The sequence below is a fragment of the Haemorhous mexicanus genome, chromosome 2, assembly GCF_027477595.1.
Source record: "Haemorhous mexicanus isolate bHaeMex1 chromosome 2, bHaeMex1.pri, whole genome shotgun sequence".
In the NCBI taxonomy this organism is placed as follows: Eukaryota; Metazoa; Chordata; class Aves; order Passeriformes; family Fringillidae; genus Haemorhous; species Haemorhous mexicanus.
The window spans coordinates 55,696,950-55,722,553 of NC_082342.1; the positions used below are offsets into that span (position 1 = coordinate 55,696,950).

A 25,604-nucleotide genomic window follows, 5' to 3' on the forward strand; every position below is an offset into this window, starting at 1 on the left:
ATTCTAGAAATGACACTTCTTTAGGAACACAATATGGTGAACTAAAAGAACAACAGTGATTTTTCATTGCAGTAGCAGGAAGCCAAAGCAAAAGCCAGCAGAGGAACTCCATTTCCCCTTCCTACTCTGCAGCAAAGGGCTGTGAATGGTGGGGGCATCAGCACTAGCCAGTACTAGCCCAAAGGTAGGCGAGGCCATCAAGAGGCGAGGTCATCAAGTTGTTTGAGGGGTGCAAACAGGACCCCAGACTCTGCTTTGACCATTAATGCCTCTCCCACTAAAGAATTCTTATAAGACGACAAAGACTTTGGAGTTCTGTCAAAATATCTTTGTACTCCACTAGAACATGTCCTTTTCTTTCTAGCCAGCCAGTACCATAACATTTATACAAAGATGGCAGTAAAAAGGTCCCTACCATAAGGCTTTAAAGTGCTTGAAACCTAGAGCTGAAGGTGATAAAGGAGTTCTGATATTGATAATGCTTTTGTGTGTTATATTGCCCCACCATCCCTGATTTGATATGTTTATCTTTACAATGTAGATAACAGTGTTTGCTTGCATTAACAGCTTTTTAACTGTAATAGTGCATGGATGCAAATAAGGTCTAAACTCTGTAACTTTGCACTTAATTCATAGAAATATTATATCAGCCTCTCCTGCTAGCTAATGGATGGGTCTAGCACACAGCCTTACTGCAAAAACTGACTGAAACTTATTACAGATCACTAACCCTTCTTGTGCAAATAACAATTTTTTTAAACAACTTTTTTCCTTAAAAGTTTTTATTTAGAGAGTAGTACAAAATGGTATTTACTTTCAGCTTCTCCATCGGCAGATTTACCTCCATTGGGCAAAGACAGCACAAGCTGACTCTCAGCTATTGCATCCATTGACCGTCCATTGTGGATTCCAGGAGGTTCTCTTGCGTGGTAGGGCGGAGGTGGAGTTTCCACTACAGGAAGAAAGAAAAAAGAAAGGAGAAAGAAAGGAAGAAAGACACCAAAGTCAGTATCTTGGTAAATTCCTCCTGGTTTTTTCCCAGTGAGTATTTTACTATTTCAGTACTGTTTGGCTTGAGAAGACTGGAAAAAGCACAAATCTGAATCTGACCTCCCTTCAGTCTCCAGATTAAGACCATTGCATGTTCAGCAAAGATGGGAAGGAAAAGCTGTCATGCTGGACGTGCAGTGCTTGAAAGAGAGAGGGATGGTCACAACAGTGCCTCGGGCCTAGACCTGTGTAAAATCAAGCTCTTTGTCAACACCAGTTGTTACCCTAAGAAAGTAATGCAGTTTCATCTGTTATTTCCAGAATTCTGTCTTTAATTTAAAACTTGAGGAGGACGATTTAAGAGCAGAAACTAACTTTATTTCATCCTCTGGGAGAAAACTCTCTTTCTTCATAATCTGTAAAAAAAGCCTATGGAAAGTTGGAGAAATCAGACTTGACAAAACTCCCTCCAGACTTGTCTTTTTTCCTCTGTCCAGCCATGGAAGTCTGTCACTCTCCTGGTTTGTTCAGTCTTCCATCAAAGAGCAAGAGATGTCATGAAAACATTGGGAGGAAAAGTATCAAGTCACAACAGCTCAGCTCCTGATTTGTTTCATTTACAGCAACATGAGCTAGAAAACAGAAGGTGACTCTACAGTGGGGATTATCCAGAAAGGCTGGAGGCTTTAGAAAGCTAAATTAAAAAGGACTTCATTTTCATATTATAAAATGACAACATTCAGTGCATAAGCACTAAAAGTGTGTAGTTTTGCCTCACTTGAACAGAAACTCAAGGGGCTTATATGAAAATTATAGCAATATACAAGCTTGCAGGACCAAGGGCCTCTTTAGGAAGGGTCTGACTTGGTTGCAGACTGAAATTCCTCTTGTGTTTGGGGTCTGTTGGCTGGCCCTCAAAATGAAAAAACTTGACCTGGAGTGGATAACTATGAACTGTATAATGAGACAACCACTGAATCTTCCAAGTAAGCCATGTTAATCTATTCTATTCAAGCACTGTTCAGGGCCTAGGAATTTAATACACTATAGGATATTTCTAACACTTAAAAGACATAACCCTCCAGCAAAAAACTGTAAAACAAAGTCAAGAAATAGTAGAAGAGAAAATTAGTAACAGAAAGGAATATAATCACAGAATCATGTGGTTATATGGATATTTTTGATATCTGCTCAAACTAGTCACATTTAGGTCTCTTTACATCCACTAAAGAAAAATAGGAACCTGCAGTGTATTGGACATATACAAGAAGATGCAATGAATCTTTTTCTAGGAGTATCTGTTTTGCTCCACTGGTTACAGGGAGAGTATAGACAATTCCATGAGCTGCAGAAACCTGCATTGCTGACATCTGTATTTGGTCACAGCAATCCCTCTCAAGGTTCTTGATGTAACTCCAGTTTGCTTTAGATAGCCTTCCATCCCTAATTGTTACACAGGCAAATTATGCTTATCAGTGTGCCATGTGCTGTGATATACTGAAGCTCAGGCTGAGCCACTTCCATTATTAAGTAGCTTTGTGAGGTCCCAGGTTCAGTTAAATGCACGAGTCAGAGTCATTACACAGCTGGAATGGGCCTGATTTACCTGTCAGGACCAGCTCCACTGAATCCAGCTTAGGTACACACAGGTGAAAGAAAAATATTGGCAAGACAAACAAGTCTTGCTACTTGATGAAATGTTTCAGTGTTGCTAAATATGATATAATCAGAAATAGAGATCTAGAGAAAAAATGAATGAAGGCACATCCAATGAAGGAAGAGGGAAGGAAAAACATCACACTGTGTTGAAAGTATCCAACTTAAAAGGAAGTTCAAATGCTACAAAAACCTTGTAAAATAAACTTCTTTCTTAAAATGAAATCGTTATATCATTAAGGACCTGAGTTTAAATGTTTCATAGTTGAGACACTAAAATCTTAAATTACAAGATTCTGACCTGAATTCATCTTTGTGAAAAAGCTGACATAACAGAAAGTATTTGAAAATTAAAGTGCTGAAGTGAATCTGAACCATGTTTTGATATTAAAACTAGCTCTTAGCTGTGTTGCATTAACAGCAAAAGCACAGATAAATTTTCAGGTAATTAGAGCTGTACTAATTCAGGAGTTTACAACACAAACAATCTGAGTGGCATAAGCCTGCTAATCTCAGAACTGTGGAACATGTTCCAATGTCACAGGAACTTGTGTGGTGACTTCTCCAAGTGTTGGGCCAGATTGTTAAACACCTTAAGTTTATGAAATTTATACAGTGAGTAGGATTGCCATAAACTTAAAAACTTTCTGCACACCAGTTTCCCCATTTTTTCCTGTCTCCTTGATGGAGTTTCTAAAGGTTCCTATCCTGACCATCCTAGGTCCCTAACTTAGGTCTTGCAAGTGCTCTTTTCTGCCACACCTGCTTCTCTCCTCAGTTTTTTTCCCCAGAGTAATCATAACATCCCACCTAGGCACTTCTAGGAGCGGGACAACTACAGCTCTCAATCTCTTGAGCATCTGTCAGAAGGACTGAGAGACAATATACAGGAGACAGCCATGAGAAATCACATTCCAAGTCCATTCTATCCAACAGTTCAATCTGCAGCTACAGTCTGTGGGGGAGCACAGAATTGTCACCTGACCCCAGGCCCTGGCACGACCCGCAAATGCCTCAGTGAGGGTGTCCCAAAGCTCATTCTCACCTGTGAGCTGATAGGGACTTCCTGGTCCAGAAGAGCTTTCTGGTGAGTTGGGGTAGCTGATGCTGTTAGGTGACTGGGAGAACATGTGGCTGGGGGATGGTGGGAAAGGGGTGCACGGAGGATGCTGGAAAGAATCCGGATAAGTGGCATTGTGTGGCATCAGTGGCTCGCTGTGCAGAGAAGTGTTTCGAAACTTGGCAAGGAGGCTGAGGTGAGGGTTAAATTCACTGTGTCTTGGAACAAGTACAGGAGGTAGGACTGAAAACAAAAACAGAAAAAATGGTTAAAATGGTGTTCTTGAAAGTGTATCTTACTGTAAGTTAAAAAGAGGCATATTCCATGCTGCTCAAATATTACTGGCTGTATACAAGTCATTGAAGAGTAACAAACCTGTCCAAACCCAAGAATCAAAAGCTGAATTCTTGGACATTTTTCTCCAGACCTGCAGCCAGTTACAGCAGTTCCACATGCAAAACAATGAATCTTGACTTGAGCAAGGTACCATAAAATTCACAAGAATGGCATGCAGAAATTCAGGAGGTACATCTCTCTCTTTCAAAATTACCTATTCTTTCCTTCCTCAAAAACTGAACACATCAGAAGTTTTCTAAATATTATCACCAGGATGTGCCAAATTCACAGCCAAGTTTCATGACAATTAATAGTGCTCTACAATACTCTCCATATTTTACTACCAGCGTGTTACAGATGGGCAAAAGGAAGTACAGACCTGAAGCCAGACACCGGATCTAAAATGTTGTCAGGTACTTGAAAATGCTGCCAGACAGACAGTGGGATATTTGAAAGGAAATGTAAATGGCAATTCAAACATTGCAGCAATATCAATTTAGGTTCTTGCAATATAGTTAGAAAAGATCTAGCATAAGAAGGCATATGTCAGTGGTTGGTATTTAAGACATGAAAAATGCAGACCAGAAAACTGAAATCCAAATTAACCCATTTAAAAATCAGTCTAGTAGAAGATACTGCCTATGCACAAACTCTCTTCGCTTTCATCTCACACTGTCAGTGCTGCTAACAGCACTGCCCCTTTGAGAAACCCAAAGTTGATCCAAATTAATTTGGATTCTGACATATGAGAAGCAAGAGTAGAATTAAGACTCAAAACACTGAAAATCCTGACTAGTGAAATACCTGTGAAGATGCAGTCCCTAGGCTGGAACACAAGAAGGCTTGCTGAATAATTTTCAATATGAGAGCTCAACCTTTAGGAGGTTTTAATTGTGTCTTCCATAGTCCTTGGTGGGGAGAGCAGCCCCTACAATGGGTGATTCCTGTACCCCAAGATTCTCTATTAGTTACTAGCTCACATAATGCCTAATTATGTTAGTTAAGGCTTTCAACACAGGTAGGGGGAATGGATTCCCAGCTGGTATCATGCAGATCTAAAAGCCACCAAAGAAGATAAGGAGGCAATTTGAGTTATTGTGAGAAGGATGAATTGTCCCAGCATCAGGGACAATTCAGCAGACTTGTGTTGACTGACCTAGCATCCAGAGTTCCTGTGGCCTAAAACCCAGCAGCACATCATCTTCCAGTCTGTCCTTACTAGTTTATGGAAACAAATAGCAATGTACACTCTTGGTTTTAAATGTTGATGGGAATATACAGTTTGAACATGTTTTAACATATTGCTTGGGCCAAAAAGCTGACTAGGTAAGGCAAATTATTTTTAGGTAGGTTAGCTAACAACTTTTAATTACAGCAAACTCTCATTTATCCAGCTTAATGAAAGAGTGGAATAATTGCTATTGAATAAAGCAAATAATGTATAGATAATGCAAAACACATGCATGAGAAGAGGCAGCAGGAATTCTGCTTGGAATGCACATCAGTTGCTCAGAGAGCTGGGGCATTTACAGTGCCTGGTACCAACAATGGGTTTACAACTTCTTGCTTAATGTAGCACTCTGCTGCAGTAGAGGCAGGGTTAAACAACTTGTCTGCCCACCCACTGGAATATATCACTGGGAATCTGCTAATCACCCATGACCTGAAGAACTGACCCCTAACACTATGCAAAAGACTGGACTGATGGCAGGGACTTCACTGCAGAAGTTATCTTCTCCTCTGCCCAGAAACACAGGCACTGGGATACCTGTTAAGACACCCCACATACATGGTTCTCTGGCTCAATGCATTGCTAATTAACCTCTGGCCAGGACAAGGATTGGTGCTCTGGAGACTACTTTCTTCCCTCTTGCCTCTCATATGCCCCTATTTGTGTCATGAAGATTCTGCTGCCACTTTCTTAAGTCGTTTGGTAAAGAAAGGTATTTCTGCTTCTTTACTATTCTTTTAGCTTTAAGCATCCAGGTAGGACTCCTACAGGCAGTACAAGTATTCACATCTGGCATGCACTGCCCAGTCCTCTGTGGATCTCTTCACAGCCAGTGGAGAGGAATAAACTCTTTAACTGCTATATATTGGGACAAGACCAATACCATCACTGCAGATATAATTTTGGTGAGCTGTATTCCTCGCATCCCATGCTCCTGTGAACAGCTCCAGGCTGTGAACTGTTGCTGCTTCTGGAGTTTTCCTTTGCTGCTTCCGGAGTTTTCCACAGCAGTTCCATGAAACTGGTATGATGCTTGTCAGCTCTGCTGCTGATCAGCCGGCTCTGATCCGCAGCCTTCGAAAATGAGGAGATGGAGATCCCTTTGCGCCCAGCAGAGGTGCTGAGCAAAGGGCAGCTAGCTGTGTGCAACAATGTCCTGCAGTGTTGAGAGGCTGACACCTCACTGTGGGTACCACAGCTGAGGGAGCTGCTTCCTTCAGCCCTGTGAGAACTCAACTCCTTCTCTAAATGAAAGCTGAGAATCTGGATGCATGAACAGTGCTTGCCAGGGAAAGCTTTTGATTTGCCTTGAGTGAGTCAGCAGGAAGAATTTTCAAGCCTTGAACTCCTTCCCGGCTCTGACCATGGCACTCTTAATTTCTGCTCTGCTGAACAGTTTGTTTGCCACCTCACTCACTCTTTCCACTGACTGTTCTGTGACTGCCTAGAGGGCTAAAGCCTCTGTGGTGGGGAGGCATTCCCAGATATTCTTGTTTGTGGCTAAGAGTGTCCCCCAGGGCCTCATTCTCCTTGCTCTTTTGGTAACTTGTCACTCTCCAGGGCTCAACCACTCTGAAGGAAGTGTGACCAGAGGCATAAAACTGAGTAACTGAATGTGTTGGGACCTGTCTGTCCTCATAAATTACCCACATTTTCTCCACTCATTGGAGTCCTTTTCGTCTATGTGCTACTGTCCACCAAGAGCCAGAGGTGGATCCTTCCTTCTATGCATGCTGAAGATGATCTTTGTTCAACTGAAGACAAATATGGTCATGTTCTAAGTCCTGCCACTGCTTTTCATACCTTTCTCCCATTCCCTTTGGCTTAAACAGTTCCTGCTGGGAACCTGGCTGTGCCTGTGACTTCAGATGCTAGCAAGCAAACTTCCCTTCCTCATTTTAATTTCAGGTACAACATCCACACTGTGATTTCTCATACATTATTCCATCTCTACATAGTTTACTACTTTTGGAGACCACTCTCCTGTGAGATCCATCTCTTCCCTGCGCCCATGACTGCTCCCAAACACATGGCCAACGGTGAAGCCATCAGGTGGTCTTCCACCTGGGAGGCTCACTTATCTTAGTTCCACTCAGGCTTCATGAAAGCAGTCAGTTAGTCTAAGTCAAAAATTCTGTCTACAGCAATGGTGCACCCTCAAATTTGCAATACTTACATATGAATGATCTCTTATAAAACTGATATGTTATAAAAACATGTTTAGGCAGCTTCTGCTGACAACAAACCAGACTTCTGAGAAGCTCTTCGAAGGCAACAATGAAGGGGGAAGCAGAGCATAACCAACATACCTACCTCCTTCAGATTAGGTGGCCTAACTCCTCTCTGCAGTGGGATGTTGCACACATAGAGGAAATATTTTCTGCTTTTTTTCTTAAGTGGCACCTGCTATTCAGCAGAGCTGAGAAGAAATCTGCCAGTAGTTGTAGCAGCAATAAAAGCCATGTGTAATCTGTGCAGTTTCAGTAGCAGTGCCTAAAATGGGACTGGGCAGCCTGAGGACACAGCAGAGGTAATGAAATCCCTAAATCACTGACCAGATTTTAAAGCTGTTACTCTAGTAACAGAGGTCTAGGGATTTGCCAGGCTTTGACACAATTCATTCATTCTGGATTGAACTTAATGGATCTGGTCATGTAGTGGTTGACTCAGCAAGAAAGACTGCAGTGATGGAAAATGATCCCCAAAAGGGTGGACATTTGTATGAAAATAATATGTGGATTATAAAAAATACAGTGTTGACTTATTCAGTGGGGGAATTGTTTAGCTCCAGAGGATGAAACTCAGAGAATATCATATAAGCCTAAGATCACCAACAGCCAAGATGCAGATTTTCTGCAGTTAAAAGAGGACTGTTGTTTAAACAGACTGGCACCTAAATCAACCACTCCCAGCCTTTTCTGTGGTGATCTCACTGCTACCACTTCCTCATGAAGCTCAATTGCTCTCTTGCCTTGCCAACACCTCCTTGCAGCTCTGCTTTCTAACTGGAGCTGCATTGCACCACTTGCAGTGGTGCAAGTTCTCTCTCCTGCTGCTGCCCCAGAACACCTGAGTGGGTTGCATTCTGCTATACTGTACAAATATATACTATAGCTGTGAGCTTCAGCTTCTGAGTTGTCCCTGTAAGCAGAGTTGTAGGAGTGAATACAACAGCCTGAGAACAATTCCTGGGTCCTGTGGAGAACTGGCACAGCGGAGCTTCTATCCTCACAGTTGCACTCACTTTCACCTCCAGAACAAGGTGACCAAGTCCAAAGTGCCCAAAGTCCCTCCAGTGGGCTAACCCTGCACTCTGAGAGCTGCTAGTCCACATGGGTGAGAGCTGTTCCTGGGATCATGTCACCAATTCAGCAGTACCCAGACCTGCACCTTGTCCCCTTCTACTTTACTAGCACAGATACTGGCAGTCTGCTGCACAGACAGACAATAGAGACACATTCACAGCTGAAAGCTTCTGAGTTTCAGGATCAGAACAGCAAGCTTTGGCAGCTGCTGGACTATTCCATTAGCAGTGTTTGTTAGCTGGAACTGAACAGATGAGAAAACCAGGGTTGAAATCTGTCAGCTTTGAGGAGACTCCATTAATTGCACCAAAGTTACACCAGAAGAAATGAGAAGACACTAAAGACTGCAGCATGCAAATAAAGAAGTGCAATAAACAAAAAAATGGGATATTTTATGAGCATCTTTCCTTAAATTATTTAAGAGTTTACTTTAGCAAGGCGTGAGATCAGCTTTTTCCACTGAAAACTGTTGACAACAAGCACCACTCAGTGTAGCTGTAAAATATAAAAGTTTTGACAATGTTTACAGCAGGTCGGATACAACTTCACAGTGACAGTGCTGCTGCACTGGAAGGATTATCAGAAGAGGAAGCAGCCCCTGGTGTTTAACAAATGTTAACAGATGTTTTTCCCTTATTTCATCTGTGTGAAAAGAAACATCCCACAGTTCACTTATCTGATCCTAATGTCACCTCAGAGTAAAATTCATGCCAGACAAGGAGTAATCTCTGAATAAAAAGTATACACTTACCAACTGTATCCATTAGTAAATTAAATTACCGTAAATTTTGGCAGTAAGGGAGAGCTAGGTTAGACATTAGATATCATTTTGAACTGTAAGGATAGAAAAGCAATAGCTTCACTTGCCTGGGGAGGTTGTAGAGCCTTTATCACATGGGATTTTTAGAGCTCATTAGGAAAATATCTGTCAGGAACGTACCTGGTAATTTGGTTTGGTTCAGGAGTCTAGGCAGAGGAAAACAGGATGACTGCTCAAGACCTTTGCCAGTCCTGCTTTCCAAGATCCCTATAGAAGTCAACTCTGAACACTACAATTTTTTAACAGTTGCTTCATTGACATAAAGCCCAATTAAATACCCTTTCAGTGAGGTCATAAGTTTTTAGTGCAGTCCAAAGAGGGTTATCACTAGAAAATGTCAAAGTTTTAGAGGGAACCTGATGGATTTATTTCACATAAACTCTCCATTTAGGTAAGCAAATCCCACTTAAGTCAGGCCACCAGGTATTTTAGGAAGAATCAACTGACCTGGTTTCGCATTCACTGCAAAATATGCCATTCTACTGCAACTCTTATCTTTAAAGAGAAAGCGTTTCCTAGGGCTTAATGAGTCAACTGTTGGATTTCAATGAGACGTAAATCTCACCATGGTGGTGAGGCCAGGCTGGTGCCCAGACTTCATGCAAACCAGTTCAGATGGGGAGGATTCAGCACCCACGTCCAGGGAGAGGAAGCTGCTTTCAGCACCTTGGACAAGATCCGGGTGCCCTCAGGGGTCCGATGGGATGCAGACCCCAACGGGAGAGGGGTTCCTTACTCCCTCCCTAGTCCTGGCTGCCAGAGCTATCATAGCAGCAGACAGGGTAAGACCCAAGATCCTTCCATCAGATGGAGTCTGCCTTTTCCCATTTCAGAGCACTGCTGTAGGATGCACCAAGACTAGACCTGCCAGAGCAAGAGCTAACACAGAGATGCGAATCATTTGCAGATGACATAATTACCTGGGGTTTCCACCCGCCGGTAATGGTAGGGGTTGATGCACACTTCTTTCTGTTTCGAGCCAAAAGGGAACTCACAACATTCCAGTGGTTTCAACTCATGGTGAGATTGTAAGTCAGGCCAGCGCCACACTCTGCAGTATATGACGTGGGGAAGCCCCTTGCGGTGAGACACCTGCAGCCGCCCGTCCAAGGAACGTGGGATCGTGACGCATTTACTGGGCTGACCCGGGCAGCTCAGAGCCCTCTCCAGTTCTTCCATGGCTCCTTTCTTCTTCTTTAACTTCTTCACCAAGGAATCAACAGCTTTTTCTGCCCACTTTTCTTCTTCATCTCCTTGTTTCCAGCCCAGCAGCCTTTTCACTGCTGGGCTGGTGAAGGAGAACAAGGAACTGATAGGGGTGCTGGAGTGCATAAGAAGCAGAGATTGCGTGCGAGCGTCAAGGGAAGCACAAACTGTTCTCCTGTCTTGCAAGGCCTGCACGGAGTTTCCACAGTGTTGTGATGGACACTTTCTTCAGTGGAAGGAAGGAAGAGAGGTTCTTTCACACTCACGTTTTTGTAGTCTTAGGCACTGGTTACAAGTAGTCCAACAGGGTGGGTCTCAGAACTTTCCAAACATCAAGAAACTGCTGATGAAGCCTGGAACAGCAACATAATACATGGTTAGGCTTCACACACTATTTCCATTGTTCCTTCAATAAAATGTTTTGAAAGAGAAATCATTCAAAATGTGTAGTTAATTTTCAGTGGTTTTCTGTTTGGTTTTTAATGTTTATTTTGGGCCCAAGCCTCTCTTCCACACTATCTATCCCATTCATTTTAGAGTTGCACCATGGAAATTGTAAAGTATCCAGTCCTTCAACTTGTGTTTAGAGTTTAATGCACCAGGCAAGTGGTTGCAGGACTAAGATTATTATTAGTACAAAATAAAATTTACCCTCTTTTTTATATGCTGGTAGCTGTAGGTTCAGCTCAATCAACTTCTATGAAAATAAATCTGTGATATCAAATTCTATGGAAGCAATGAGTAGAACGCTGTTCTGATTTCAACTTGCTCTCTGCTACTCCAATCTCACTGCACTGTCAAGAGTTGTAAAATATTAACTGCAAAATTAATTTAAACTTCTCCTAGATTATATTTAAGGCTTTTGAAAGATTTACTAGTGTTCTCTAAATTTATTTATATTTTCTTACATGGAAGAGAAAAGTCTTTTTTGCCTATACAGTCTGTTTCTCTCTCTTCAACAGTTCACAGCTTTCTGGATCCAAATCACAGACTTTTGGACACAGTTTGTGCTGGATGGATCCTGAGTTATTTTTGCTAGGAGCTGCTACATCTGACAAAGTCCAACAGAAAGAGTTTAGCTCTTGAGGGCTTTCTTTTTTTTTTTTTTTTTTTCATATAGCTGGAGCCAGTCTAATTTTAGCTGAAAATTACATATTTCCACTGACTGGAACTCTGAGGAAAAAATGTCCTTGTATGTCAAGCTATTTACTGCTTTAAATATATTTCATGGACCCCCTGTGCATAGCATGTCCAAAGGTCTGAACTACACAGAGGGCACTTAAAACAGGAGATGGGCCAGCTTCCAAATGGATGCCTCTAGAAAAGCATCTCCCTGACTGCCCAAGTTCACCTTGTGGACCCTTTTGCCCAACCAATAAAGGCCTGCTCACAGTCCTCAGCACCACTTAGATGCAGCTGCTGAGGAGACAGATGTTGCCCAGCACAGGGAGTGGCAGAGCTTCACAAACCGTATTTTTGTGCAATTTCCTTGAATATACAGGTCTTGTAAGAGTTCAGAGGGCACCTGGGGACACCATGTGCAGGCGCAGGTACAACACAGTGAGACAGGAGGCCAGTCCCAAGGACTGGCTCTTTGGCATACTCGGATACCCTCGGCGCCACGCAGCTCTGGAGCATGCTGCAGTGTGAGCACACATGGCCCAGGGCAGCACAGCCTCTTGGACAGGCAGTGATGTTTACTGAGGACCAAGGACTGCCTAGAGCTGTTTTTCTCCCAGCTCTTCTGTTTTGTTCTCATGCCCATCCCTATGCCCCACTGCATTTCCCTTTAAGAGATGCCCATCACCCTGAGAAATGCAGATACATGGAAACATAACGAGCTTTTTCCCTTCCTCCACAACAGCAGCAGTGGTGGGGGAAGGGGCTCAAAGTCCCACAAGCACTAGGAGGATGGAAGCACTTGGCCCCACAGAGGAGAAATCATTAATCAACTCTTCGGCAGCACCAGCTGCTCTTCCCCAAGACTTTCATATGCCAAGCACCATGAAAATATACACAGAGGAGCTACAAAACAAGAAAGCAGAAGAGGCACACCTTGCTTCAGGCACCCACCAGAGCACTGAGCTCTGGCTTATGCAATTTCTACACTGTCAGCCTCTGTGTGTGTCCATTTGTCCTCGACTGTCAAGAAGGGCTCTTGACAGAGCATGGCAGAAACTCCCTCACTCGTGCCCTTCATCAGTCATAGATTGATTCCATGGAACTGTGGAAACCCACCACACAAAAAGAAACTTCAGACTCCAGATTTTTTTCCCCTGCTCTGTATTAGTAAAAGTCCAATGACCTGGAATGTTTAACTGAATAGTTACTAATGCCTCTAGACAAAACCAAAGTCTATTCCAAACAATTAGAGGGTGCATGTGAGAATGAAGGAAAATCAGAGTGATTTATCACAGGGAAAAAAAAAATGTCAATCTGTTTGTAAAACATAAAGTGGATAAAATTTAGCAGGCAGGCTCCAGCCCTTGCAAGAGCAGGCTCAGGCTACAGAGCCAGCACCAGCCCCATTCAGACATCCCGTGCAGTGGAGGTATCTGTCCCTCGCCGCCCTGGTGAGAACCTGTGGAAGATTCACCATCACACTGCTGTCATTGCCTGGTGGCACCAAAACCCATCCTCACATGAGAAAATAAAGCAATGCTGGGGTCATTGTGGATCAACCCTAAAAGCAGCAACAGAAGCAAGAAAAGCCTGGGATGAAAGCCCACCAGACCAGTAGCAGTGTAGAAGTCTCTGCTCTATGCTGAGAGGGAAAATGGCTCACACTTCTTATCTGAGAGGGTCTCCTGGGCATTGGCATGTGTAAACAACTGCTCCTGATAAGTTAATGCAACATTACAATCCTCAGATGTGAAAACATACATGTTCACATAAAAGTATTGTCCCAAGATTTTCTTTTCCATTTTGACCAAGGTTTTAAATAAACACATTAATCTCTTTCAGTCAAATTAAATAACTCAACAGTGACATCAGTATGAGTCTGAGCACTATTGTTGCTGGTGGGAGAGTCTCCAAGACTCTGTGTATAAAAGCAAAAGCCGTGCTTTGCAGACCATGTGATGTAGTCTCAGATAAGTACATTGCACAATTTCCTACTGTGCTCCCCCCAGTATCTTCTAAAATCTTTTTTCCCCAAATTCAACTGACATATGAAATATAAATGGTATTAAATAAACTAAACAGCTTTCAAATAGTGTTATCAGAACATCCTAGTTTAATGCTATTAAATTACATAATACTGCACACTACTCAGCAAACTAAGCCCTGTGTTGCTGCGCTTAGATTCTCCCTTGTGAAATAGCGAGGCAGCCACTCTGCTCCAAGGCTGCAGCAACAGAGATGTCAATTCACAATTTAATTTTAACAGTCTTTCAGGACAGCAGTTGCTTAAGCCATATGCCTTTGGTAACAAGCAACTTGACTACCCAACTGGAATGTTTCAAACCCACACTTGATACATTTTCTGTGCTGATGACCCATTGTGTTTCTCGATGCTTGATTCAGTTTAGAGTAGCAATGGGGAGGGAAGTGTTACAGTTCTGATCCATATTCCCAGCACATATCCATCATAAAATGATGGAAGTTCTGGTCTGGTCAGCTCTATCTCCCTCAGTGGCAATATGATGTGCTATCATGAGGATGAGTCAGGCATCATTCAGGATATATTCCTAACCCAATTCCCTCCTCTGGGACTACAAGGAAGGCTTTGTCTATCTGTCAGCTAAGTGAATGGTCAACACTAAACACAGTCAGTCTTCCATGCTGTAGATCTTTATTCCAACACTGAGTATAGCATAAGATCTGAAGCTTGATTGAGGGAAGAGGTGGAAGACGTATGGGACGTGAGCATGGACCCACCCTTTTTTTTCCTGTGGCCTGCAGGAGAAGGTGGGATTGGAAACATGTCAGCCCAGTTCACTGGCTCCATTCTCCCTAAACATAGGGTTGTCTACTATTGCTGTGGCACAATAGCAGTGGGAAACATCTCTGGGCACAGGAACTTTATTACCTGTAGCATGCTATTACCATAGCATCTGGAATGGCTTTGGTCTGTGCCAGCAGGACTACCCCAAACCACTTTTGTGCATAGTTCAAGAGTTAGGAGGGAACAGGGGTCACTCCTAATAAGTCAGCATACACCCACCATGTTTTGAAGGGTGAGACAACCATTGCACGGAAGTAAGCCTCAAGGCCAAGAACAGTATAAGGCATGTTTCATTCATTAATATAGAAGCAGTCTTTCAGCAGAATTTACTTGGTCACATAAACCTGTCCAAATTTTTAACACCCATATCTGTCTTACGCATCCCCAAGTCCCTGAATCTGTATTTGAGAAAAATATATGTGTACATAGCATGGACTATTCCACATAAAGGTAAATATCTAGGAGAAAAAAAAAAGTCAAAATCAGGCACTGCTTGCAGCTCATGCTGTGTGAGATGAAGCACCTCAAGTCGGAATGATTGCAAGGCTAAGAGCCAGCAAAATGGATATGAAGTGGAAGGAACTAGGATCTTTTCTCCTCCTCCTATGCCCATTTTTCACCTTCTGGTGTAGAAATAGCCTGTAGGTCCACAGGTCAACAGGAGGAATGTGTTGCTCCAGCTTCACTTCAGTAACTTCTACTGTAGTACTAGAGAGCCTGACACACCAGGAACAGAGGAAAGCCCAACATTACTGTGGGCTTACAACTTCCTAACTGGAGCCAGGTCCTAATGAAGTCAATAAGAGGGGTTCCGGAGTTCATGGAAATTAAACATGCCCTCCTCTCTGTCTAGTGCAAACATGCTGACATCTCCACTATGGAAAGATTTTGTTAAGTTTAGATTTTATCTAATGTTAAAATGATGCATCGTGTCAGGGAAGATTCACACCTCAGCAGAATGCCTGTGCAGCCCAACACGCTGATGAAGTTTCTTCTAATTCAGTTGTCATAGAATCACAGAATCATAGAATATCCTGAGCTGAAAGGGACACACTAGGGTCATCAAAGCCAACTCCTGGCCCTGCACAGACCACCCCAAGAGTCACGCCATGTGCCTCAGAGCATTGTTCAACACTTCTTGAACTCTAGCAGGCTGGTGCTGTGACCACGTCCCTGGGGAGCCTGTTCCAGGGCCCAACCACTGTCTGGGTGAAGAAACTTTCCCTGATATCCAACCTAAACCTCCTCTCACACAGCTTCATATCATTCCCTCAGGCTGGGGGAATTTCACTCCCATAGGCAAAGCAGGGAAATTGTACCACTACTTGTTAAATTTCACTCTAAGCTTTCTGCAGAAGTCAAAAAGGAAAACTTCCACGGATGCTAATGACAACAGACTTAAGACACCACTGTGTAAAAGCAAAGTGTCCAACGTCCCTCAAAAACGTATCTGTGTATGTGTATGGAGTGGGCAGATGTGTATCTGCTTCTAGTCTCAGTATAAAGCTCCAAGGTGCTGACTCCACTCCAGCACTTGCCTGGTGAGAGGCATGGCTATCTGTCTCAAGAATGCCTGACATCATCAGTCTCAGTGTCACTGCAACAGCTAAGTAGGGCCACAGAGGGAGACTTCTCAGAGGATCGTCTAGACATAAGCCTTGCAGTTCTTGGAGGGGCATGCAGCTGGAAAACAGAGCAGTGAGACAGTTATAGCTGGAAGTCTGACACTCAGCGACTAAATCACAACAGAACTGGAAGGGAGAAAATTGTTTAAGTTGATCAGTGTGAAGAGGAATGCAGTGAACATGCTCTTGGTTAGTTACTTTTACCTAGCACTGATTCATTTACTTCTACCTACTATGAAAGAGAGAACCACGTGAGTTTTCTTAAATTAAATGATTCTTGGTATGTTTTCAAATGTGCCCAACTGGCAGCAGCCTGCACACACCCAGGGCTGGCAAAGAATCTCCCAAGTCAAATCATCACTGCTACTCACTCTGGGGATCTTCTACACATCAGCAGGGAAAAGGGTTTCAAAACAAACAAACAAACAAACAAACAAACAAATGTGTGTACGAATATGTGGGTCTCAAATGAGTGGCGAACCTCACCAACCTTGCCTTGGGTCTCATGAACCAACCCTTTTTTTTTTAGCCTGAACAGCAACTTGGAGTTTGGAGCTGGGCAGCAGAGGTTTCACATGTACACTCATTCCAGGAGAGCAGTGTGAAAGCACAGCCTGAGCAGCACAGTCCAGGAATCAGGTCATGGCTCAGCAACAGTGGCCACATGTTATTTTTGAAGCATGTAAATCACTTGTTCCACTCATTGCACCCTCAGCAGCAGTTGGGATCCCTCAAGGCTTCTTGTTGTTCTTGGGACCCACCCTTGGGACAAGGGTGCTATTATGAACCTATCTGAAACCACTGTCTTTCACACACAAGAAAATACAGTGAATGAATTATTCATTACAGTGTTCCCAACTTCTTCCACGATCACAGAACCTAACACCTAGGGTTTTAATTTAATAGGATGAAAAGAAGGTTGGGGTTTTTTTTAATTAGGAAATTAAATTTCTTCCCAGTTTGACCCTGGACTGCTCTGACTAAAAACAGATCCAATGATAGGAGGCAGAGTGTTTGAAGCTGAAATTTATCTATGTTTCACACAGCCCTGGCAAGATCTTATTTATTTGTATAAACTTGAATGAATAATGCAAACTTCTGAAACTAATTTCCTTGAGTATTTTTCAAGTTTGTTTAGAAAACCCTTCTACTGTGAACTTTATGTGCAGGCATCATTATCACAAAGCAAATCTCACAGCGCCTCATGCTTCTCCAGCCACTTGTTCACCCTGTGGATCCTTCACCTGAACTCACTGCCTCCCAGATAAAGTAAGAACAAAATTTGATGCTGGTGACTAAAAATTTCAGGCATCTGCATAATTGTTCTGAACTCATTTAACCACTCAAGTATTACCTCATCTACTCAGCATCTTTTAGCTTCTCTTAACAGGAATAACACATTCTTACTTGATACAAAGGAGGAAAAATTCAAGTACATAAGCTGCACACCTTAACACAGCTATGTGCTCTTCCACACAAACAAACAAACACCTGCAGAAGTGTTTCAGGAGCATAAATTCTGTCCCAAAAGAAAATAAAGTACCCAGGTCATGTTTGGTATGCCCAAGATGCCTGATTAGGAAGCAATTCCTGCTGTAGGACTGCTGTGGGACTGTGGATGAGCACATTGGCAGATGCTTCAACAAAGCTTCATCAGTGTGGCATAAGATGAGGACAGCAGAGGTGCATGGGCATGGTGACAGTACCCCCATGTGCAAAGTCTTCTGCAGACAGAACAGGGGCAATCAGTCTTTCATGTCCACTTGAAAAATCAGAGAGAGCATACGAGTAGGATAGATGCATGTTGGGACAGTTGCTGCTGTCTGCAAGTGTATTTTACACAGCTTGCTTCAAGAATAACTGTGCTGGCCTTGGGGAGGAAGAAGGGACTGGAAAACCCCTTGGAATGAGCCCTTATGACCCTACATCACCTACTACAACCAAGTAAAAGGGTCTCTCTCTTCTGGTGTGGCACATGGCTACACTGGCTTTGATCCCTGGGCTACTTACATCCAGCTGCTGAGGATGGCAACCCAAACCAGAGGGCTGGATGTTCCCACCAAATTTTGCCTTTGAAAATCTCCCACAATATCTGAAGGCACCCCACAAAATTACCACAATCAAAGTCTATGTAAAAATATTAAACTGGACCAATTTATCACTATGATCTCTCTCTGACTGCTCTTCCTTCCTCGGTATTAATTTTTAAAGGAAACCAGTGACTGTGATGTTTATAACGAGTGAACCACACAGTATTCCCCGTCTGGGCCACACCAAAGTTTCTAAGATGCAATCCCACAGGGACACATCCTCTCCTCTGCTTCACACCCTGCTCCCTGCAGGCAGGAAGAAGACCCATCCACCCAGTCCCTGACTTATCCCCTCCTGAGGCTGCCTTGCTCAGACTCAGACAGGCAGCTCCGAGGAAGAGCCCCTCTCTCTGCTGCTTTCCTCCAGCAGAGCTGCAGGCTAAGGAGCACTCATGCCATGGAGGAGCTCTGAGGATGTATCTGGGGGAGAAGGCAGGAGGCATTGGGGTGATGAGGGGGTGCATCAACCTGCCCTAGGAAGCTGAAATGTCTTCTCATGGCTCTGGCTATCCCCATTTTACAGCCAGTCAGTCCTGCATTCCTCACATACCCACCATTCCCAGAGAAACTGCAGCAAAGCCCATTGGTGTTTCTAAAAATGGAAGGGTTCGAAATAGGCAAAAAATAGAATTCCTGCTTTTAAAATAAAAGCTGATTCGTCTCTGATATAAAGCATGAAGCCAAGTGCCTCCAGAGCAAACACTTCACAAAGGAAGAAGGGGACTTGACAAGAACTTCAGCTTCCATGCTGGTCTAAAGTTTACAGCCACACTAATCAGATCCTGTAATCCTTGTTATCAATCACTGGCATTCTTGGAGTCATTCCCAAATACTCATTTTAGGAAAAGGATTTGCTTAAATTTAGATGTTAAGAATGTTGTGAATAAGGAAACATCTAAAGAAAATTACTTCACCAAGGATGTGGCACTCTGCTGTGATGGGAACCTGTTCTGGAAATTTAGTGTCTTACATTGTGAGAAGAGAGTACGCTTTTGCATACCTGGTTGTTCCTTTACAGTGCACACAGGGAAAAAGGACAAAGCAAATGTTCTCCTCACACTGTATGGTAGCACATCCCACCTCAGGGAGGTCTCTCTGAAGCATTTCTCAGTTCTGGTGTTAACATGGCAGACGTTTTTGGCAGATGATTTAGCATCTCACAGCTTGGAAAGTGAAATACAGATCAATAAATAGATCATATGGATCCTGGATAAAAAACTCAAGAGGAAGAACTTCCAGAAGTGCTTCCCCTCTAACTGGCAGCAGGCCTGGGGAGGAAGCAACAGTACTGCTGGCCACGTCTCCTCCTCTGCAGGTGAGACAGCCTGGCCAACTGCATAGGGGGGATAGATTTCACACACAAGACACTTTCTGTACACACCACACTAGCAGTTTTCCACGGAATCACATTAGCATTTCATTGTGTTCAGACCGTATCACATTCAAATCTGTTTTTCCTAAAAGGCCTCCATTGTGCATCACTGTGGGAAATTGCTAATGCAATAAGATTGACATATAGGTTCTCCTGCATGAACATCTGCAGTAATCTGTGCTAATTGAGCCCTCAGTGGCTTGTGAAACCCTGCAGGGGGGAGGAAGGGTGGAGCATCCACACAGCCACATCTTGGAGAGCTGCAGCCAGTAACTGTGTGGAGAAGAGGTAAACACTAGTATTAGTGTCCTTTATCCATGCAAAGATCTGGCAGGGATTGCCTTGGTCAAGGGACCAGGAATTTTCTATGAAAAATATCTGGATGTGCTTGGACTGTCTGTGGAAGCTATTTCCCAACAACAGGGCTAAGAACAAAAGGAGAGAGAACTTGCCTATCTAGTTCCCTCCTGTGAGGGAAAGAAGGAGATAGCTGGCCATTCCCAGGGACTTCAGCTGAAGATGTGGGTGCTCAGATTCTCTGTAAACCAGAACATCTTCTTAGGAGATTAAACAGGTTTCATATGCCTACATTTGAGCCTGGGAATAATAAAACAAGGACTGGATTCTCTTTAGCATGTAAGAAAACATGTCATGTTAACTACCAGCTTCAGAAAACACTGAACAGAAGGCACAAATCGGGCCCTGAGTCCTTAGAGGAAATATTTTACTCTTCTTCAAATCCGTCTCAGGATTCCAAGGAATACTCCATCTCTTCATGGCTGTTGCTGCCCTTCCTCTCCCCTCCTAACCCTCAGCTCTGGCCCATGCAGCCCCTACAGCCCAAGGCTCCCATGGAGGGCACCACCAAGAAGCCTGAGGTGGTGCTGTAGGACCATGCAGCAGGACAGGCATGGGAGCTGCAGCCTCCCATGGGAGGGAGGGAATAGATTTTGATTTCTGTACTCTAGATGTCTCTGTGAAGGTTTCATGCCCTGTGTGAAGTAATCCAAGATCTGTTGATGAAAGAGAGATAAATCAGCTACCTCCCATACACTGCAGGGTGAGAAACTGCACCTTAGCAGCTGGGCCAGAGTAATTTGACAGAGACAAGTAGGTTTGGATAGGCAAGACCAGCAAGTAACCAAAAGAGAGTTTTGAAAAGCCACATGTACTGCTTGTGCCTCTGGTCAGTTTTGTGCCCACTGGGCAGAGTGCAGGATGCTTCCTGCCACAGGACTCAGGGTAAACAACCTTCCCTCGGGTGCCTCGATTTCTGCATCTGTCCCACAGGTGCATCAACAGGGATGGCTTTGTAAAGCATGATCTGATGAGTAGTGCTGCAAAGAAATGCTTTAAAGAAAAAAATAAGTAGGGTTTTTGGGGTTTTGTTTTTGTTGGTTTTTTTTTGTGGGTGGGTTTTTTTTTTTTTTTTGTTAAGGGAAGGCAAGCAAGAAAACCCACATAAAAAAAGATTAGGCATTGTTAAAATGTATTGACTTCAGCTGCAGGGTTATTCACATTATAAAGGATTCTTCATTAGGTGGAGCTTTGCTGCTGGCAGACAAGGCCTTCTGGAAAGGGCATCTCCATGGCCAGCTCCTGCCTGCTGTTCTGCACAGGGCAGCTGCGTGACCCAGCTCACCACCAGGCAGAGCAAACACAGAACCACCCTTATCAAGAAGTGGCCAATCTGGCTCCCATTGTAGCCAGGTAATGAGGGTGAAAGGAAGCCTGAAGAGAACAAACTCTAATGACCCACGGGTCTGCTAATTTTCTTCCCTCCTCATTTCTCTCTTTTAATGGACAGTGAGTTTGAGGCCAACAGTTGTGGGGAACTCAGGATGTGGGGAATATTTTCAAAACTTATACAAAGGCCAGGCATATAGAGAGAGACTCTAGAATGGGAGATGTTTCAGGAAGAAAAGCAAAAGATGCAAATTTTACATCTGGGAGCAGAACGTAGGTGGGAAAAGAGATCTTGTTGGGAAATGGGAGGTTGCAGTACCAAGCTGGAAGGTTGCCACAGTGTGGACTAATGCTTTGGCAGCTGCAAATAAAAGGAAAGAGGAATGTAAGAAGTAACACGAAGAAAAACTGTCAAGAGATATCTGGAAGTATCACAACCTGTGAGGAAACAGAAAAGGCAAAGATGATGCTAAGTTTGGCAGAAGGAGGATGGTGATGCCACTGACAAAGAAAAAAGAGTGGGAAGGAAACAAGTTCTGGATAGAAAGATGTGAAAGATAAGGCTTTGCTTCTCCCACTCAGAAACACACTTCGATCTTAATGCTGTCTCAGAAAAAGAGAGATCAATTATCAGATTTTCTTCTTCTGTTTTTTTCTTGGTTTTTAATGTAGGTGTGGCTGCATAGATTGGGAAGTTTCCTTCACTCCATGTCCACCTCCACCATGTCCTTGCTGTGCTCCTGTTTAGAAGAACTGAACCTCAAAGAGAACTGCTCAACCTTATAATCTGTCTAAGGTGCAGAAACCTGCAAATGGTCCTGTAGAACAATCCACCTGATGTTTCACCTGCTTTAATTAAAATGCAAACATGTATTAGTCAGGTTCTCTGTCTGGGCTCTGATCCTGCAATCTATTAAATCCACTCATCTGCAAAAGCACAGCCAGATTTTTAGTTGCTATAATAAATACACAGGGCCCAAGTCTCTTTAAGTCACCTTTCCAACTGTAAAATTCCCACAGTATTAACCAAACACTGCAGACAAAATATAAGATGGGAAATAATTTGGGATATTTTTGAAAAATTAATTTTGTTGCTCTGTGTTCAAAGTCTAGTGCTACTCACAGCTGTTCTCAAAGACTCTAATAGGACCACAATGATCATCCCTTGCTGCTCATGCACAGTAACACTAATGGTTCTTTATATCCACCTGTACCAGGAAACCAGGCAGTTAGACAGAACAACCTTTACTATGTATATTTCTGCTGTGTTGTTTTCAGTTAAAATATTTGTGATGCATTCTTTGTTTGTTTTTTTTTTGTCTTCCCCAGCCCTGTAATTATTACTTGTAAAGGGTATATATTGCTCAGAAAATGGAATCTCTCTACTGTATCACTGTATTTTTTGCAGCAGACAAATTATAGAGCATGTATATATATGCATATATGTATATTTGTCTCCCCTTGTTCTTTTAAGTTTCTTTGAGACAGAGTCCCCAGTACTGCTGATGCTGGAATTACTCTTAGTCAGTATCAGCACTGGTGATAAACTCCAGCTAGTGTTTTGGTTAAAGGTCACTTGTAATTAGTAGTCATTGTCCTTTGAATTTAACAATGGAAAAATAAAACTTTATAGCGACAGATTAGCCTGGCCATCAAAATTACAGCACTTTAGCACTCAGGAGAGAGGATTGCATGACACACTATCTCCCCGACTGATAACAGCAGATAGCTAAGAATTCAAACATGAGATGCAGAAAGCCTGTAAAAGAATAAAAGGAGAGAAAGGAGAATTACCTGTGCAGATGTTATGTGATACATTATAGTGACACTTCCACACTCCTCTTTTTGTGAGCTGGGCCTCATCTTGTACCCACTGAAGCGAAGATGCAGCACTGCTGCCTCTTTTCATGAGAGTAGCTTTCAAACCCGAGGTGCTGCTGAGTTCCTCTACACCACATCTCCCCACCTTCTGCAGATACTTGGCATGTGTGTGCATGACTTTTTAGTGAAATACTAATTCTCAACTTTGTCACAAAGTTATGCAGTTGACTGCTTTGTGCATGTTCGTTTCAGTTGCTGCAGATAAATAAAAGCTCTCTCCACTTTGTATCAGTTTACAAATACTGACACGAATTAGATGCATCCATCGGGAAATCTCCTGGTTTGCATATATAATATGGATATGATAAGGATTTGTTATAAAATACACTTGACCCTTATTCCAGGCACTTTTGCAGAATTACTGTTTATCAGTTTATGTGCAAGGTAATAAAGTGAAGAAGAAAATGTTTCTAATTCCATCACAAAGGACAGACGGGAATCGGAGCTACTTCTAAACCCGGTAAATACAAAATATCCTTCTTGATACAACTGACTTAAAATGTATTTTTGGGCATGTTTATTTTAGCAACTAAGTCAAATTAACTCAATATTTAAAAACCGAAAAACAAACCACAAACATCCCCAGCGTCTGCTTTAGAATCTAACAGGAAGCAAAGATGAACCAGCCAGACACTGGTACTTATCAAATCTGAAAGAAGGGAGTTGTCTGGCTGGATTAAAACGGATGAGGTTTGTTTGAGTGATGACATTTGTCCTACCGTTGCTGAGGAGAAGAATTTTGCAGCACTTTCCTCGTGTTGTGCTCCTGAAGATGGGAAGATTAGTCCTACCACAAAAATATTTGCACATATAGAGGGGCACATTTCCACACATCAGAGATGCTGAAGAGTACTGAAACTTGCGTTATCTGCAGTGCCCTTCCCAAACCACTGCAAACTTGAATACATTCCCAAGCTGTGCACATAATTTCCTACTTCTGCCAAGGGAGAGCTCCTTCACTAAATAGTTGACCATTCTGGGCTGAAATATTTCTTTCACTAATTTATAAGATGCAAGTAATTAACAGCAGGAGTGCGTGTCTGTGCGTCTGCACGTGTCCATGTGTGTGTCACTTATTTTTATTCTCACTAATGCCTCTTTTAAAGCAGACCTGGCTAGAATTAAATAAATTTACCCATAAAATCAAACTAGGAGAACACAAAGTTACCAAACAATATCCGAATTGTTACCAATGAGCCGAACTCCGAATTTCCCCCCACTTAGAGCTGCCTGGGCACGGAGATAAAATTACAGTGATTTGTAATTTGCCATATCGAGAGCTATTGTTTTTGGAAATGTTGGTTACTTGCTAACCAACAAACGTGTAACGTTTTAACTTCGGAGCCAAAAGAAAAGAAGCCAATCAGAGTCACCGTTCGTAGCTGGAATGAAAACCCCGAATCCCAGCAATTCTGCTCCGTTTTGCCCGGGAGCGTGTCCAGGAGCGGGATTTCTTGAACAGAAAATAACCTCTGAAAGGAAAAGTATTTCCAAACGTGTCATGTGGGGCTCAGTTGTTTCTTTTCTTTTCTTTTTTTCTTTTTTTTTTTTTTTTTAACCTCCCCTCTCCTACTTAAGGGAGAAAGAAAGAAATCCTGACAGCGGGAAGACTTGTCACCGTTTAGCCATCCATAAAAATGTTTTTCCCCGCGCTCCTCCTTTCGCTCGCCGTCCTGGCGTCGGTCTGTCTCATCTCGCTGCTCTGCGGCCCCAGCCCCCGCCCGCACACCGCCCCAGCGCAGCCGGGCCGGGGCCGCCAGCCGGGGGGACACCGGCCTGGGGCGCCGCCGCGGCTGCTCCGCCGGGCGCACGGAGGGATGGATGCTGCGCCCGCCGCTGCCCCGCGACCCGGCACCGCTCGGGGAAGGATGCGGGACAGCCCCGGCGCAAAGTTTGGAGCGACGGCACCGTTCCCCGTCCCCTCCGCTTCCCCCCTCCGCCCTTCCCGGGACGCGGCCGGGAGCCCCGGCTCTTACCTGCCACGGGCGCGGGCTGGGGTCTCGGCGCTCCGCGGGCGGGAGCGGGGCTGCAGCTGCGCGGCGGCGGCGGCGGGGCCAGGGCGCAGCGGCAGCGGCAGCAGCAGCCCCGGCCGGCGTCAGTCAGGCGGGAGCCGCCAGGCTGTATTAGTGCGCCGGGCTGGAGCGCGGCCAGCAGCGCCGCGGCCGCTGGCCCGCCCCTCGCCCCCCCGCCCCCGCGCTCACACACGCTCGCACACACACGATCGCACACACCCGAGATCGCTCACACACGCTGTCACACACACACACAAGATCTCACACACCCGAGATGGCTCACACAGAAGCGCACATCCACACACTCGCACACTTGGCACCGCTGACACACACGCGCATCCACACAGATACAGATACACACACACGCTCAAGCACACCCGGACCAGCA

General features: G+C 43.8%; 1 protein-coding gene across 1 annotated transcript in view; it reads right to left on the bottom strand.

Moving 5' to 3' along the window:
* The window catches only part of SMAD9 (SMAD family member 9), a 29,153-nt gene extending 18,216 nt beyond the window's left edge, over nucleotides 1-10,937 (bottom strand). Inside the window, exons 1-3 of the mRNA XM_059838877.1 lie at nucleotides 10,319-10,937; nucleotides 3,692-3,949; nucleotides 815-952 (exon numbers count right to left, since the gene is read on the bottom strand). Coding sequence (XP_059694860.1) covers nucleotides 815-952; nucleotides 3,692-3,949; nucleotides 10,319-10,730 — 808 coding nt within the window. The 5' untranslated portion in view covers nucleotides 10,731-10,937. The remainder of the gene's footprint in view (nucleotides 1-814; nucleotides 953-3,691; nucleotides 3,950-10,318) is intronic.
* Nucleotides 10,938-25,604: the final 14,667 nt, after the last annotated feature.